The sequence below is a fragment of the Asterias amurensis genome, chromosome 5 (genome assembly GCF_032118995.1).
Source record: "Asterias amurensis chromosome 5, ASM3211899v1".
In the NCBI taxonomy this organism is placed as follows: domain Eukaryota; kingdom Metazoa; phylum Echinodermata; class Asteroidea; order Forcipulatida; family Asteriidae; genus Asterias; species Asterias amurensis.
The window spans coordinates 27,136,569-27,154,222 of NC_092652.1; the positions used below are offsets into that span (position 1 = coordinate 27,136,569).

General features: G+C 36.4%; 2 protein-coding genes across 2 annotated transcripts in view; one reads left to right on the forward strand and one right to left on the reverse strand.

Moving 5' to 3' along the window:
* Nucleotides 1–5,477, reverse strand: part of LOC139937085 (SWI/SNF complex subunit SMARCC2-like) — a 31,141-nt gene extending 25,664 nt beyond the window's left edge. The window contains exons 1-8 of the mRNA XM_071932080.1: nucleotides 5,125–5,477; nucleotides 3,931–4,050; nucleotides 3,337–3,422; nucleotides 2,766–2,940; nucleotides 2,313–2,385; nucleotides 1,955–2,103; nucleotides 1,027–1,104; nucleotides 657–737 (exon numbers count right to left, since the gene is read on the reverse strand). Coding sequence (XP_071788181.1) covers nucleotides 657–737; nucleotides 1,027–1,104; nucleotides 1,955–2,103; nucleotides 2,313–2,385; nucleotides 2,766–2,940; nucleotides 3,337–3,422; nucleotides 3,931–4,050; nucleotides 5,125–5,256 — 894 coding nt within the window. The 5' untranslated portion in view covers nucleotides 5,257–5,477. The remainder of the gene's footprint in view (nucleotides 1–656; nucleotides 738–1,026; nucleotides 1,105–1,954; nucleotides 2,104–2,312; nucleotides 2,386–2,765; nucleotides 2,941–3,336; nucleotides 3,423–3,930; nucleotides 4,051–5,124) is intronic.
* A 222-nt stretch (nucleotides 5,478–5,699) lies between these two features.
* LOC139937518 (WD repeat, SAM and U-box domain-containing protein 1-like) lies at nucleotides 5,700–17,453 on the forward strand. The gene is made up of 12 exons (XM_071932679.1): nucleotides 5,700–5,883; nucleotides 8,195–8,624; nucleotides 8,804–9,003; nucleotides 9,449–9,547; nucleotides 9,782–9,875; nucleotides 10,318–10,351; nucleotides 10,706–10,746; nucleotides 11,295–11,416; nucleotides 11,849–12,055; nucleotides 12,605–12,682; nucleotides 12,868–12,939; nucleotides 13,360–17,453. Exons 2-12 carry the CDS (start codon nucleotides 8,227–8,229, stop codon nucleotides 13,503–13,505), a joined length of 1,491 nt encoding a protein of 496 aa, XP_071788780.1. The 5' UTR covers nucleotides 5,700–5,883; nucleotides 8,195–8,226; the 3' UTR covers nucleotides 13,506–17,453.
* Nucleotides 17,454–17,654: the final 201 nt, after the last annotated feature.

Here is a 17,654-nt window from a genome sequence, read left to right on the forward strand (position 1 = left end):
TGAAGTGAATTTTGCACAGGAGTTGAGCACAAGTCAACTGATACAAACTATTTGTTGCGAATTTGTGATGTCAAAATTCAAATCGCATTCGCATTATAATAATAATAATAATAATAATAATAATAATAATAATAATAATAATAATATAAAAAATAAGACTTATAAAGCACATTTTACAAAGATGCAATGCGTCGGTATAAAGAAAGCTAAAGAAAAAGTAAGTATGATAAGGAGGTTTGATCGACGTCTTGTCCTTTATATATTCAAGCTGCAAGTATAACACAGTTTCATCTAAGACTATTTAAATGAAGTTGTTCACAGATTAGTTCTTTAAGAAAGAATCTGCTTGGGTCGAAACATCAGTTAATTTACTATGTTTTGCATTTATACCATTGGTCCTTCAGGTTAATAAGAAGTTTGCAACAGCTACATGTAATACTATTTTCTCAGATTAATCTTAAGTGTTTTTAAAATCCTTTTTTAAATTGAACGCAGACATATTAGATTCAGAGATTAACGCAAGCTCAGAAGAAAAACTCTTTCATTTATCTTTGTGAGCCACATGCAAATATGCAAACCTAAAATTGATTAACAACAACATGTCAGGTTAGGTCAGGTAGGGTCAGGTCAGTTCAGGTCAGTTCTTATTCAAATACCTCATCCGACACTTGCTTCGTTGGGTAGACTTTTCTCCTCATGTTCCCAGATCCAATATTAACGACTTCCTTTGCATCACCCTGTTGTATAAAGTAACAAAATAACTTGTCAATCTGTTGATATCATTCAAAAGTACATTTTTGACAGTAAAGTCAGAAATATTTTTATTAAAGCTCCAACTACCATTAGCCCTGGCGGCCTTACACTTTCGTATTGTACTACAGTGACTGTGTACAGAGAAAGAGTCCTATATAGGGCTACAACTACCATATACTTAAGAGACAATTTCCATTGTTGCCTTTTCTTTTCAATCAAAAGTAAACTCCAAATTCTCTCGGACTCATTTGGTCCAAGCTTCTAGATACTCACATCTTCATATATTTCATAATCTTCTTCATTCATCCACTCGTTGAACTCCTCCAAGTCAAGCACCCACTTAGCATTTACCTGAGGGGAGGATGACACAAAGGGTGACACACAGGGTGACAAATAATAATAATAATTTATTCATTTATATTGCGCCCATTCCATAACATGTACACAAGCGCATAACAAAATAATTATAAGAATATTAAAAATTGAAATTAAAAAATTAATATATATAAACACCCACAGATATACAGAATAATTAAACACAAGAAGGGAGGTCGGGAGTTTGTGTCCGCTGTCATGAGTGGATAGTGTCTGGCTATCAAATCATGCTAGTATGGCAAAGATTTACTTTTGCTGAACAAATAAACCGATGCGGTACCCGCTGCCAAGGGTTTGAACTGCCTCTAGCCATTGGGATAGCTCGTTAGTTTAGTGCTCTAGCGATAAGGTCGTAGGTGCGAATCCCACCTGAGTGATTTCCTTGTGGATTGTTTTCATAGAACTTGGGAAAGTGATGAGTATACAGTGCTTAGGACACATCAGTGTTAGGTTAAAATACAAATTACTGCATAATTGAACTTTATTCATTGAAAATTTCAGTGGTATTTAGTAAAACATGGAGAGTGATATAATTGTGATGTCTTCAATTCTTTACTTCACAATAAAACTCTGCAGCAGTCTTTCAGCTGTATAGAATAAAACCAAATGTCCAATAACGATTTCTGCTAATGGATATAACTTCTTACATTGGAGCTGGGGTCGATTTCATACAGAGTTAGGACTAGTCCTAACTTAGGACTAGTCCTAGGAGATATACAAATTGCATGGATAGTCCTAAGTTAGGACGAGTAACTGGTCCTAACTCGAGATAAGACTAGTCCTAACTCTTTATGAAATCCACCCCTGATCAGTCAATACTACTTACTTCCCAAGGCCCATCATAAGTGACCCCTGGTTCTGGGTCACCGTGGATATCTGCAGCTGGTACCCATGTATCGTAGCTGTCGGGATAATAGCACCAATGAACTAACATAGACTTCTCTCGGCGCTGTACTGGGCGTATGTATTCCTCTCCTGAGTGAGGAAAAAGACATGAAACTTCATCGTCATCATTGATTGACTACAACTTGTATTTTCGTCTGGTACGATGACAAGTGCGCCAATATTTGCTTTTTTTTATCTGAAGCAGGCCTGATACAAGTATCAGACCTGCTGATGGCACTGAACAAGCGAAAAGGGGCCAAGAGACTTCAAGTGTTTGATACAAGAACCAGCAGTCTTACCTTCACTCAATGATGGGGGTGGTCCATACACTATGTGTGTTGCAAATTCAATATCCTCAGTAGTCACAGTTCCCTTCATAAACAACAAAGTATAAATAATTAAATATAAATATTCACAAAGATTAGCGTGAGAGATCAAGTTATTTTAAAAGAAACTTAATGAGGGTCATCACTTGGGCTTAATGGTAATACTTGTCTACATTCAAATCTCAACTTAGGCCATACGGGCTAAACTGCTCATCCTGTTCCGACCTCTGTGGGTCTAAGAAAACTCTGCGGTTTCAGCACAGTTCAATATTGTTTGTGATGGTTATTTTTGCACTATTTTTCCACCAAGGCTATCAAACTGGAAAAATGAGTAGCCCGTATAAATCTGGTAGCCCCGGGCTAGCGCGCTAGTGGCAATTTCAACCCCTGCTACTAAGAGAGAAAGAGAGGTAGGTCTTGGCCTACCTGGTGTCTCTTGATGATGTCTTTGAGTTTGGCCGTCATCTTAGGGTCCACCTCATCCTGGATGTAGACGACTGGCAAGGAGAAACAACGATTCTGAAGAAGATTCTTCTCAATACTCATGAACATCTCCACGTTGCGGTCGACTCGAGATGGGGATTGGAAGTCAAAACGCCTCCTATAGAAGAGAGTACAAGTGTATGGGTGAAATGCAATGACTATAAGCTTTATAAATATTAATCACACTTAGAAATAGATCAGTTGAAAGAGGCAAAGTTTCTTACAAACAAGTTCTTCTTACTAACACTATCTACTCCTGGAAGTAAGAATCCTGTGAATATCCTGTGAAGTCCTAGCACTAGGGAAATAACCTACAGTTGGTGTACATGGTTGATAATTCTACAAGATCAAGATTGAGAATCAACTAAAATGGGGAAGAGGAAAAAAGAATTTTGTTGTTGTCAAATTCGACATCTGACTTGTTGCAAGTTTACTGTGAGGTTCTGTTCCCTTTCACATAAATGACTTTCTATAATTAATGATTAAAATTCTTGGTTATGTCATTTACACATACCATCCTTGGTCACTTTTGAACTTGTAGACAGCCATCAGAATGTTGCAGAGTCCGCCACCCGACTTAAAGTCCATGAAGCATCTCATCTGAGATAAAGATAGTCAAGTCATCTCAATCATTGAACATCAAACTGTAAATTCGTCAAAATGATCCATAAAACAAACAATAACAATATTTACCAAACGATTCTTTGGAATTTCATCTTTTGAGAAGGCAAGGCCATTTCATTTTGAAAAAGGGCACTTCCACTGAAAAATGTATGGGTACTTTTAAGGGCCAAGACTAAGTAACTCAAGATAATATTTTGGAAGGAAATATCTACAAGAAACATACAGTTAAACCTGACGTCTCTTTTCATCTTGTTATAAACTGGGCAACCCATCTCATGCTCTGGATCTCATAAATAATTTTGAGTCGTACTTAGTAAATTTGTACAGCAGTTGTGACATCAATCTTTGAGACCATTTTTCTTACTGAGCAGAAATGAGCAAAATATCAGTCACAAAATGTACAAATGACATGATTGTTTGGCTGGTAACTTTATTCTGTTAAGCATAATTTTGATGAAATTGGGCCCAGGACTTGAATACTCACTGGTAGCCTTGTAAGTGCAGGGTTGCTGACGTGACGTCCAAAAGCATCTTCCTGGAACTGAAGAAGCTGACCAAGCAGAGTGGCGAGTCCCTTGTTGGTTGGCGGTTCGGCTTGAATCCACTGTTACATTGAGAAAATCAAATATTGACCATTGAAAAATGACGGGAGAATATAAAACGGTTTTCTTTTTCAAGAACCAACATAGTTTTCTAGTTTAAAGTAAACAAACTGCACAAACATCAAGTGAAAACATTGGACAATTTTTGTGTGTAACAATAACATTGATCATGAAGTAGAAGTAAAATTAATGGTTATATTTGTTGTCAGCGCTATTTTGAGCATGTTCTTAACACTTATCAAGCTTAATCTGAAGTACGACAAATTAAAAATAACCATCACTAATTTAAAGGCATACGTGTATTTTCTCACATTTTGTTTTACAGTTTTTACGACATAATAGTTGGATAACCTTTCGTGTCACGGCACCACTTTTTCACTAATTTTTACAAAAAGGGATATCTCATTGAGGTAAATTAGATACTATATTATTTCATATCAAATGAAAAAGTGTGGCGCTATACGGAAACTTTTCCGAATAGTTTAACTCTCTCTAAAAAAGTTCTTATATTATTTTTCAAATAATCTTAGGCTACTTGTTTATTTTAAAATTTTATTGCTTAACTTTATTAAAGTTTAATCATCAAAGTTTAATTAGTTTTAGTATAAATATAATTTAAAAAAAAAACGTTTTACTTTAGCCGAACCACCTCTCATCATGCGCGACATTACTTTCAGTCTAAAAATTAAAAAATTGTAAAAATTGTAATTCAAAAACAGCCTATTTTAATAAATTTTAGCTTATAATTATATTATTTTTATTATCTAACCTTCCATTCCAAGTTTCATATTCACATATTTCTTTATAGATTTCATAGATTTCATTGCTTTCTTGAAAACAGAATAGGCCTAAATACGGGGCAATGATTTTTACTCAATCAAATAATCAAGCATGCAGTTTATGGGGGAGGTTGGTGGAGTGAGAGCGCCGCCATCTTGAATAAGCTCAATGCACAAACTGCGTGCATTTTTGTGAAAAGAAACAAAGACCCGTGCGTGCGTCCCCCCTAAACCAAAACCTTGCGACCACTATTTATCAATAAAATGAGTAATTTAAAAGATAGAAATTCATCTTACCCTCTTGCAGTTCCGTTGTAGCCATGATTTCACATTATCGAGCTGTGAAATTGTTTCGGCTGACTCGAAAAACTTGAAATCAGCACCTCCGTCCTTCTTTCTGACAGCCATCTTTGTATGTTCGGTACACATTTTTACCCCAATCGGCACTTGTCTGCAGTAGGTGAAGAATATGTGTCCTTTTCAAGCCCCCAAATCAAAAAATAAGTACCATAAATGCATTAAAATATGGCGAATTATTTTTCGTGCATCTGCGTGTTGTATATTCTTCAAATTTTGTAGCACAAACAACAAAGAAATTTGTAGAAATTTATCATACTTTGCCCATGGTAAATTTCGCCAAAGAGCGACCTCTGCGGAAAAAACGGATATGGTGGTTATTTGTTTCAACCTCGTTTTCAGAGACTTTAAGCCATCATCAAGTTTGTACGTAACAGTGAACCAACACGAGATAGACCATGGGCTCGACGCTGATCGTTTATCAATTGGGTTTTGCTGAATGAGAAAAAGATCGCGTTGGCCTCGTTGGCGCCTTGATTATTATTCTTAATTGGGCGGAATCTCAATCTCGAATGCGAAAGAGCAACACCAATTTTTGGAAGATGACGTAATTAAAATTCAGGTTTATTTTGTGATGATGAATTGATGAAGCATATGACTAGTTGACTCGATAGAGTAGACTTATGGACTAGACAGTTTGGTTGCGGCTTTGACTACATCTGTGGAACAACAACAACAACAACAACAATATCTTCTAAAGTAAGTTCATGTTCTCTTGTTGTATGTGGGGAATTTATTTTAGAGTTTGTTAATGTTTATTGTTGTTGGTCGGATTCCAGGCACCCACTTCCGCTTCGGACTAGCTAGCAGAAATCATATTTTTTGTGATTATGTAACAATAAATAACATGAATGATATTTTGGATAACTTTCCGTATGGCGCCACCACTTTTCCCCTCATTTTTACAAAAAGGGATATTTCTTTGAGGTAAATTAGATACTATATTATTTCATATCGAATGAAAAAGTGGTGGCTGGCGCCATACGGAAACGTTTCCAAAATGAGCAATGTAGTTCTGCCATAACTTGTAAGTTTTAGTCTTTTTATATCCATTGATATATCCAGTAAGTTACTGGCCCAGTTACTGAGGCGCTGTATTCCTTTTATGAAATGTGGACATTATCGGTCATTATGTATGACCATGGAGGTAGAATCTGATAATGTCAAAATTTCAAAAAAGGAATACAGCGCCCCAGTTACTGGGTCTATGGATATTGGTAGAAATTAGGGCACAACTATAGAATGCAGGAACACTTCGAAGCTTCCACTGCGCCTCCGCGGAGACGGAGTCGCGGTGACGTTCATACGTACACAGTACACTGGAGTTGAGGTCGCGCTCTGTTGCTTAACTATAAATATTTGGCAACCTAGGGGGCACTCTGAAAGAAGCACAACAGCGCCCTCATTAGCCTCGAAAATACACAACTGCGCTGTGTTGTCAATTTATTTTATACGATAACTCACAAGACCATTAGATGATTATTTAAATAATTATGGGAACTCCGTACAAATAATTAATAACTATTAATATTGCCGTACTACATATTACCCCAAAAGAGGATAATTTCCAAAAGGGAAATAATTAAAGGCCGAATCCTAATACATTAGAGGATTATTTAAAAAAGGGAAAGAAAGCCCGAATTCCGTACAATTATTAATATTGCCCTCATACACTTGACCCCATTAGAGGATTATTTAAAAAAAGGGAACGGAAAACCCGAATTCCGTACAATAATTAAAATTGCCCTAATACACTTGACCCCAATAGAGGATTATTTAAAAAAGGGAAAGAAAGTCCGAATTCCGTACAATTATTAACATTGCCCTAATACACTTGACCCCATTAGAGGATTATTTAAAAAAGGGAAAGAAAGCCCGAATTACGTACAATTATTAACATTGCCCCAATACACTTGACCCCATTAGAGGATTATTTAAAAAAGGGAAAGAAAGCCCGAATTCCGTACAATTATTAATATTGCCCTCATACACTTGACCCCATTAGAGGATTATTTAAAAAAGGGAAAGAAAGCCCGACCGCGCCTCCGCGCCTCCACCTCCCCCTTCTTCATGATTGCATCATATGCTCGTCTTCCTAAAGACGCCCTCTATCGGCCATTGTCCACACCGCGACTCCGCGCCTCCGCGCCTCCGTGCCTCCATGCCTCCAGCTTCCCCGTCTTCACGATTGCATCAAATGCACGTCTTCCTAAAACGCCCTCTATCGGCTGCTTCACCTACCTCACCACTCACGTCACACTTTGACTCCCTACGACCCTAACATTTTATCTGTTGTATTCATCAATCGCACTCAATACAATCAAGTAGTATAGTATGACCAGCTATTTTCTTCCTCCATGCTACGACCAAGTTACTTAAAACGTACGTGACCGCGACTCCGGCTCCGCGGAGGCACAGATAGAGCTCCGAGTGTACCTGTATTCTATAGTTACTCCACATAAAAAGACTTAGTTAGTATTAATTAGTAACCTACATTGTACATTTCCAATCATCATAAATAATTATAATAAAAACAACAACATCTGTCAACCAACTGTTTCATTCATACTCAGTGAATTTGAATTTGATAAAACAGGGGACATCGGAATGATCTATTCTTGAATCAACGTGAATTGTCAGCTTTTACTCTACTCGAGACTATGATTGTCATAGTTGCGATAACATAACCCTCCTCCCGACGGCTGCAAGAAGGAGGGTTACGTTATCGCAACTATGATTGTCACTGTCAGATTGATTTGTGTGTGGATTGTGTCAGTGTCAGCAAGTCGTGCAGTGTGTGTATGTTAATGTTATTGTGGTGTTTGATTGATAGCAAATGTATCACAACTTCACAGACCCTGATTCTGTATTAATAAAGTTTGGTGTTGAATGGTCAATCGTTGGAATATAAGCTATCTGAGACATGTCTAAGGGACATTGCCGATATGTTATAATATCATTTCTTAATATTATTTCTTAATCCTATTTTCCCTGTGTTTTTATGTTTCAGATTCCAGGCCATAGCATCTTAAGACCATTACCATGGCAACCTTGCTTCATACTCTGAAGTCCCACAGCTCTGACGTTAACTGCTGCTCATTCTCAGCAACCACCTTAGCCTCCTGTTCTGGTGACAAGTCAATCCGACTCTGGAGTCTCGATACGTTTCAAGAGCTTTCTATCTCCCCTCTGCTTGGCCATGCCTACTATGTCCATTGGGTTAGGTTTAGTCCCTTTGGTACAATTCTAGCGTCATGCTCGACAGACGGCAAGGTGATATTGTGGGATGCGAGGACGGGGGAGACACTGGCAGTCCTCCAGCATCCCAGCAGAGGAATCATTAGAGTTTGTGAGTTCTCACCAAACTCTGAGATGTTACTGACGGGAGGAGCGGATAGTGTCGTCTGTTTGTGGAACGTTCAGACTAAGAAGATGATGAGGTGGGTTTCTCCTCCTAGAACTATGAGGTTCGTTCTGCTATCATCTCCACGAGTGATAGTGAAAGAACCTCATAGTTCTAGCTTTGAGGTTTCAATGTTATCATAGCTTTTACCTACAGTTTCATCATTTACAACAACCTTGTCAATAAATTATTTGTTTGTAAACTTTCTGTTTATAGAACCTTTGAAGGCCATGATAATGTCATCACAGCCTGTGTTTTTACTCCCGAGAGCTCTTTTGTTGTATCAGCGTGTGCCTCTGGTGATCTTCGCATATGGGACGCCCTCTATGGGCAGGTTAAGCCGCTTTACTTTGACCCAGAATGCCACGACCTTGGTGTTTCTGGTTTGGCCATCTCACCAACGTTTGGCTCAGCAGGTTAGTTTGGTTAGGCATATCAAGACTGACTGGTATGATTATAGCTAACTACGAATTAAAACCCCAACATCCCCTCTGCCCTACTTGTCCCTTCCCCGCCCCCCCCCCCCCCCCCAAAAAAAAAAAAAAAAAAAAAAGAAAAATTAAAAAGCATGAATAAATAAATAAAATTAAAATTTTTAATAAATATTGCCATCATCTCATCATAAGCAGCCCTTTCTACAAAATACCATCATTTCTAAACCTCAACTTTCGCTATTGAAATGTTGAACAATTTTTAGTTGTTAAATTTGCATCGGGATAAAGAATATTATTTGATTTTACCCTTACACCGATGTAATGTAAGCACTGTATACTCGGTACTTTTAAAACAATTAAAAATAAAGTTTTTATAAAACTGACTAGTTAATGAGAAACTGATTGTAATTATTGTTTTCTTGTTCAGATCCTAATGCTGAGATTAACAATGATCGAAGAGCCTACCTTCTAGCTTCTTGTGGCGGAGATAACCTCGTTAAACTCTGGGACCTCATTGTTTTCCCAGGTATTATATCAAACTTCTATACACTATCAAATCAGGGAGACGCCAGAGTGTGGGCCATCAAAGTGCCTTGGTAATTTTTGTGCAAATTTGCCAAATCAATTTGAAAGGAAATTTATAATAAGTTTAAAAGTCACCACGCAAAAGGCATCTGGAAATGCAGTTGTGAATTTAGAGCTACCTTGTCTCCATTTTCCTTTTTGAGTTTGATAAGAATTTCCAAACTTCCTTCCTCAGCTTGTAAGACCAAAGTGCGATGCAGTCTTCCAGGTCATACAGCCAAGGTCATGTCGGTATCCTTTTCATCTGATGGTAGCGTTTTGGCTTCAGGGTAAGTTGGTTAGTCAAAGTTAAAACGTGCTTCAAGCTGACATGTGATTTCTTGAGATGTTCTCAAAACCTCCTTGAGTCTTCAAAAATGTCTTGAAAAAAGTGAAGCAATCACCAACGGGAGGAAGAACTAGTCCACATTCTCGTCAAACCTGTAGTTTTTTTTTATATCTGGTAATATGCAGAGTCTGTAAAAATCCGGAAAGAGAATAAGGGGAACCCAGGCTAGCTAGCCATTTTCAGGATCTTTAAATTTGGCAAATTTCATTTTTGTTCAAACACATATTGGTAACGGAACTCAATTTTTTAATAAACATGTTGATTAGTCATCTGGATGTAAAATTATCTGTCACATAAAAGATTCTTTTATGTAAAAATTAAACTTTTAAAATTTATTTTTAAAAAGGTTATCTGCGATGCTTTTTCATTTTTATTTTTTACAGAGCTGTAGATAAAATTGTCATCGTATGGGATCCGGTAAGATACTTATTAGTAATCATTGATATAAATATTTAAAGCTGGGCATCATGGAGACCATGGTTTCTGTTGCCCTTGTCTTTGTCTTTTAATGAAAGGGTTCTTTGCCAAGTTAATGGCCTTGCCCTTTTAAAGTTGAAATTCCAGACCTGCTTTATTTCACTCTTCTTCTAAAATTAAAGTAACATGAACTCAAGTGTTACGCGGAAAATCATAACAACTATTACTTATGAAGTTCTGATATGAATATTTTTATTATTTAAACCTAATTTTTTTCTCCATTCTACGTGTTCTGTCGCTGCATTTGTATAAGATAATTGTCATCTATTGATCAGATTTTATTGTTTGTTGTAGCTTGAAGGAAAGATGCTGTACACTCTTGAGGATCATTCTCGGTAAGTCACTCTTCCAAAACTAGGACAGAAGATCAATTTCGTCTGCATCAAATGTGGAAGTAATTTTAGATTGTCATGTTCAATCACAACATTCAATTAACAGATTCCATGTAAAAATTAGCATATCAATTTATAAACCACAAGGTAAACTGACCGAGTAAAAAACTATTGAATAATTTGGGGTTGAACAAAGACAAATTGACTGAACCAATGACATCTGGTTTAACTTACCAGTGGTCTTCTGAATGAGCTATCCAGCCTCATGTTGGTGGTCACCCTATTTTGTCAGTACCTTTGTTCGGTAAGCCAGTCAGAAGCCATACAACCGTTAACTGCCATATGGCCAGGGATCACACCCAAGTTTACAATACAACCTGGGAAGCGGAAGCCACAGGGTCACCTTTAGATGATGCAACTTGTTTGTCTAAAATATCAAGTTATAAACCACAATAGAAAGTGACTGGGTAAATCAAAATAAGATGGGGTTGAACATAAAAATTAACTTGATGTAAGTGATAAAAGCTAACATGGCTTGTCTGTCTTTGTAGTTATGTGACAACAGTTACTTTCTCCCCTGATGGACGATATCTGGCTAGTGGCTCTAATGACAGAACAGTCAAAGTGTGGAGACTACACACTGCTGGAGAGTTTGCTACAGCGCCCCTCTCAAGTAAGGAAGGTTTTATTAGGAATATTATTTTTGATTCTAATGAAGACGAGAATAATCACTTCAGGCAAATGATGAATTTGTATTCCTGATTTAGAGAAGAATAAGTCCACTTAACGGATATGCAGATCAATGAATATTCATTGAATATTTTTTTAAATGAATGTGCAATGTTTTTCTGTGTAAATTTGTAATATTTTTATCTTAAGTTCACTTCTGTAGTTTGTTATTAGCTGGGATCCATGGGAGATCAGCGAGTTTTTCTTACTGAATGGATTTCCCAGGATAAACAATAAATAAATAAATAAATAAATAAATAAATAAATAAATAAATAAATAAATAAATAAATAAATAAATAAATAAATAAATAAATATGAATAGTCATCCCAGTCATTAAATTGATTATGAATATTCATTATGCTAACTATTCATAGCTGAAACTGGGACGGCCAGCACTTCCCTTGAGGCTACAGCTCCTCAACTTCAGAACCTACTCCTGGAGTGGTCCGTCAACGATGTCTGTGATTGGCTAAAAGCACTGGGCTTGGAGGACTACCAAAGCAGTTTCCGTGACAACCAAATTGATGGGCAGGAGTTACAGGCCCTGAACACCGACACGCTAGTCAATGATCTTGGAGTCAGTGAGTACAAACAGAAAAACCTCTCTTGATTCCTTAAGACAAGGATACAAATAGTTAAGACTAGCATTGGTAACCCTTCATGTTTAATACATGTACCTTTGAATTATATTACAACTATTCATCACACACTAATGTATTTAACCTTTTTAAACAGCTGTACACATGTTCATGGTTCACCCATGTACAAGCTAGTGTATTGGGCCGATAAGCACAAATTGCAATATGACTCACCCATTAGTTTTTGTTTAAAGATTTAAGTTTGAATTCTAGGAAGTCATAATACAAAAACAATTAAACCAAAGATTAAACATCGCATAAAAACAGTCTGAGGACCTTCAGCCAAACTTTTTAAATATGGGTCCAGAAATTTTCAAGTTATGAAGAAAAAAAACGGGGAGAACTCTGATGTTCTGTTGAAGCTACTATTAGGCAGTTACCTTTTAAAAGCTACTTACCAGCTCATGAGTTCGTAGATGCAATCTGTTATAGAACCTACACAAAAGTTATCACTAAAATGACTAAAACTTGTGCCATTTTGTTCCTACACAGAGGCTCTTGGGCATCGGCAGAAAATTCTACGGGGAATTCAAACAATTCGAGAAAAAGGAAATGGTGCTATCCCCACAGGTGATCAATTGCATTCTCTTGAAGTATATTATTACAATATTTCTTAGACTACAAGCTTCTTAACCATTTGAAGACCATAGTGGCCACACGCAGCGTCTACCAGGGGTTGCAAAAAAAGTCAATACTGTGTTGAACTTTTAAAATTTGCATAATTTTTGATAAATTCAGTTTTTGTATCATAACAGATGATGGCATTCCTGATGAATATCTCTGTCCAATCACAAGAGAGCTCATGAAAGATCCAGTTATTGCTGCTGGTAAGTTCATTTTTTGTTTTGTTAATTTTCTGTTAATCCTATCAAAGTAATTCAGATTTGAAACTTCACTTGGTAGGAATACAATCCATTGTAAGTGTTGGAGTAACAATTTGTGGGAAAAAAAATCCAAAGTTGGTGTTCATTTACAGTTTTTTTCGTTTGTATTATTTCATTTGTTTTTTTCTTCCTCTCACAATTTTTTTTTGGATTCAAATCTTAATAATTTGCACCTTTATAACTTTATAATGTTAAGCATTTGTTAAACAAATAAAAATAATAATAATTAGTTGTTAAAGGTGCAACAAATAGAATTGCCAGTTGTAAATGTTAGTATCGTTAATATCACATAGAATTGGAAGAAAATTCAAGAAAATGTTATAATTTTTGAGTGTTTGTGAATGTTTTTTTTCTGTCGTACAGATGGTTATTCCTATGAGAGGTCATCTATTGAGGCATGGGTCCGAGGCAACAAAACCAGCCCCATGACCAACTCACCTCTTGTACATGCCAACCTCACTCCCAACCGAAGCCTTAAAATGATCATTCAAAGATTATATAATCTGTAACCAAACACGGATGAATAATGATGAGTAGCAGCTGAGCAGGACACTAAAAATGTGAAATAACTCAAACTCACTTCATACCAAAATCTGAAGATGATCGTCTAAAGACTATAAAGTTGAGCAGCATTCACCTACTCTCACTCTGTCAACCCAAGTTACTTGAGACCAGCGAGATGATACACACGCCACACATCACGATCCCTCATGCAGCCAGCTAGTTTATCTGTAGTCTCCAACCCTGTATCTTCTTTCATCGTCCCCACCATGTTCTTGATCGGCCTCCCTCTGCTTGGTTGTCCATGATTTGGCTCCCACAGGATCACCCTACAAGAGTGTCGTGATACACACACCATACATCACGATCCCTCATGCAGCCAGCTAGTTTATCTGTAGTCTCCAACCCTGTATCTTCTTTCATCGTCCCCACCATGTTCTTGATCGGCCTCCCTCTGCTTGGTTGTCCATGATTTGGCTCCCACAGGATCACCCTACAAGAGTGTCGTGATACACACACCACACATCACGATCCCTCATGCAGCCAGCTAGTTTATCTGTAGTCTCCAACCCTGTATCTTTTTTCATCGTCTTCAGCATGTTCTTGATTGACCTCCCTCTGCTTGGTTGTCCACGTTTTGGGTGCACAGTAGTTAACCTCATCTGTATACTGAGATTCCAAGATGATTATCCAAAGACTCTACAATCTGTAGGAACGCTGAGCTTTGATTGCGGCTGAGATTGCGGCAGCCCCCTGCGCTCCTAACAAGATGGTCATCCAAACACTTCAACTTTTAATAAAGTAAACTGTGAGTCTTTCAATTAAAGCAACAAATCAATATTGCATTGTATGAAATATAAAACAAAAAGCCCTTCACCTGACCAAAAGGCAGTGAATAAAGAGGAGCAGCAGTGCAGGGCCCAATTTCATAGAGCCGCTAAGCACAATCATTTGCTTAGCATGAAATGTTTGCTTTGATAAAAACAGGATTTCCCAACCAAATTTCTACATAGTTTTCAAGATAAGCAAACAAGAGCTGAATACCAGTAACAAGCAAGATGCAACAAATGGAAATTTGGTTGGTAATCCTGTTTTTATCAAGGAAGAAATTTCCTGCTAAGCAAATTTTTGTGCTTAGCAGCTCTATGAAATTGGGCCCAGGATGCACAATAACTAACGTCTGTTTACAGAGATCTCAATATGAACATCCAAAGACTGTACAATTTGTAGGGACGCTAAGCTTTGATTGGATATGGTTTATGGAAACGAGGCAGCCACCTGCTCTTAACGAGCTGCTTAACCAAAGACTTCAACTTGTAATGATTGGTTATCAATAATCAATTATTAGCAATCAATAAGTAATCATGATCATGTCACTCAACCAATTGTTGTTCTTTCTTTTAAGTACTTGTTTTCTTCATTACATTAAAGAACATTTTGAAATCAAGATCCACTTTTTCTCTCTTAATCTTTGTAAAGTTAATATAATGAACAACTAAATTTGGTACTAGGACTGAAGTGGGTTAGGGTTAGTGTTTAGCCTGGTTCACTACTTCCTGTGAATGCAAAGCGAATATTGTTGCCACAATTAATTCTCAACTCAACAAATAATTTGCGTCAGTTGACTTGTGCTCAACTCCTGCGACGTCAAAAGTAGGAAGTATGAATTGGTCTTAAGGGTTAGATCTGTACATGAGTTCATGGGATGTCACATCATCATTGTTAAGATGCTTTGTTCAGAACAATTAACTTGATCTCTGCTGATCTTAAAGGAACACGTTGCCTTGGATCGGTCGAGTTGGTCTTTGAAAGGCGTGTGTAACCGTTTGTTATAGAATGCATATGATTAGAAAGATATTTTAAGAGTAGAATATAATGACCCACACAAGTATCACTCGAAATTGCGTGGTTTTCCTTTTACCTCGCCATGGCCGACCGTGTTAGTTCGCAAAGTAAAAGGATAACCAAGCAATTTCGAGGCAAATGTGTGTGGATCATTGTGTTCTACTTTTAAAAAAACTCTTTCTAACCATAATGCATTTTAGAACAAACGGTTACAAACGCTTTTCAAAGACCAACTCGACCGATCCAAGGCAACGTGGACCTTTAATTGTGAGCTGTAAATAGATTTATCCAATTTTTAGAAACGTTTTATATCTTTGCTCTTCACTGAACTATCATTTTCAAGTTATTTTATATGTGATATTTGTAGATTTTTTGATGTAACATCTTAATTAAAATTAATAAGATAAGATAATTGTAATCGTTATGTTCCAAGCACAGATCCAAATTGTTTTCATGAACAGAAAAAAAACAATATTTGTGGTTATAAATTTCAATATTAGTACTAAAGTTAACAAAGTACATGTATATTGTTTACTTGTCTTTCTACATTTAATGTATTTAGGGAAATAAAATAATATTTTATTTCCCTAAATATTAACCATTGTTTTCGTTTATCATTGCATAATTGTAATGATTAAAATGGTGAATGTTATATCGGTATGAAAAACAAACAAAAAACCAAAACAAAACAAACAAGTACATGTATTAATAAAGTAAAATAGGTAGGTGCTACAAATTTTACATGGTTTTCTTATGGGCAAGATTATAATTAAACAGTTAATCATGATGCCAATCAGTCAGTATTTAACCAATCAGATATGTTGCTGTATAATTTTTCATACATTTACATAATTGTCTTCAATTAGCTTAGACTCTAAAGAGGACCCATGCTCCATTTGAGTATGCAAATATATGCAAATCTTTTCAGATCAATGTGCTCTTGTACAAGTGAAAAATGTGCCCACGTGAACACTAGTGTTTTACATCAGTAGAATTTGAGGATTTGAGTGGTTTTGTTTTCCATATTTGAAGGGAGCTGAGCTGCAATTCAAGAATCAAATTGGATCATTTATGTTGATTCATTTGAACTTTAAGAATTCTGCAAATACAAAGTGTTGGGAGTGTGTAGGTTTTGGCCAGGATTCGCTGCAAGGGAGCCAACATTTGCTGGAAACGTACATTAAAACTGGTTGTTAATACATGTATACATATAAATAGCAGATAAATCAATGTGTCCAATTATAAAGAAACTGACAAAAATGTTACCAACCCCCTGGTTATTTACATTAAATTCTATTCTATTCATATATATATAGCCACATATTTTTTACCATTGGTGTAAATAAAGTAATTATATATAGTATTCAGATGGGTGTGTCTATTGGGTGGTTAACACAATTTACCGCAAGTAAGATGTTTTAACGTGTAACGATGACCAAAGATGGTGCGGTCTGAATTTTATATTTTTTCAATTTTAGCCAAGATGAGTGAAAGTGGAAAGAAAATTACGAGAACAGAAATGGATGATCAAGTACTGGTAGTCGATTGACTTTTATTTTATTTTATATATTTCCATTACCTGCGAGGTAGAAAGGCACTGGACACTATTGTAATTACCAAAAATTATTGTTTAGCATAAAAACTTGCTTGGTAACGAGCAATGTGGAGCTGTTGATAGTATAAAACAGTGTGAGAAACGGCTCCCTCTGAAGTTATATAACGTAGTTTTTCAGAAAGGTAATTTATCACTCAAATAATAAAGACTTCAGCTGAAGCCTTTTTTATGCTTCTGAAAGCACATAAAGTAATGCAACAAGGGTGTTTTAATCACTTGCAAATTCGATCACCAATTGAGCCTCAATATTCACGGGTTTGTTATTTTATGCATATTTTGTGATGCATCAAGTGAGAATACTGGTCTTAGACAATTACCAATAGTGTCCAGTGCCTTTAACACAATATTAAATTTCGTGTTCTTTCTATAAATAAAATAAACTTATTTGGGCTTGTATAAGTTACGATACCCAGTTCGTTTAAAAAATAATCAAAACATACTCGGTGGTTTATCATGGTTTAATAAAACATAGAAGATGGTCATTCTGAACGTAATTCTGAACGGTAGAATTTGTGGTTCACTAACTTGTAATGTATTGTGAGATTTGTCATTTTGCAATAGCCGTGCCGTGTAAAATATAAAAACTTGTTAGTGTTATCATTAGTATGTTAAGAATCAAATGACAAACAAGATATTCCTTAAATTTCCCCGAAAGTAAACTAAGATTTGATGCCAGTGATATCCGACCTTTAAGACT

What these genes read in the sequence shown, in the direction of transcription:
- LOC139937518 (XM_071932679.1), top strand. Translation starts at nt 8,227, where the DNA reads ATGGCAACCTTGCTTCATACTCTGAAGTCCCACAGCTCTGACGTTAAC. An exon ending in ACTCTTGAGGATCATTCTCG is followed by an intron (nt 10,747 to 11,294) that starts GTAAGTCACTCT and finishes CTGTCTTTGTAG; the next exon opens with TTATGTGACAACAGTTACTT. An exon ending in AGATCCAGTTATTGCTGCTG is followed by an intron (nt 12,940 to 13,359) that starts GTAAGTTCATTT and finishes TCTGTCGTACAG; the next exon opens with ATGGTTATTCCTATGAGAGG.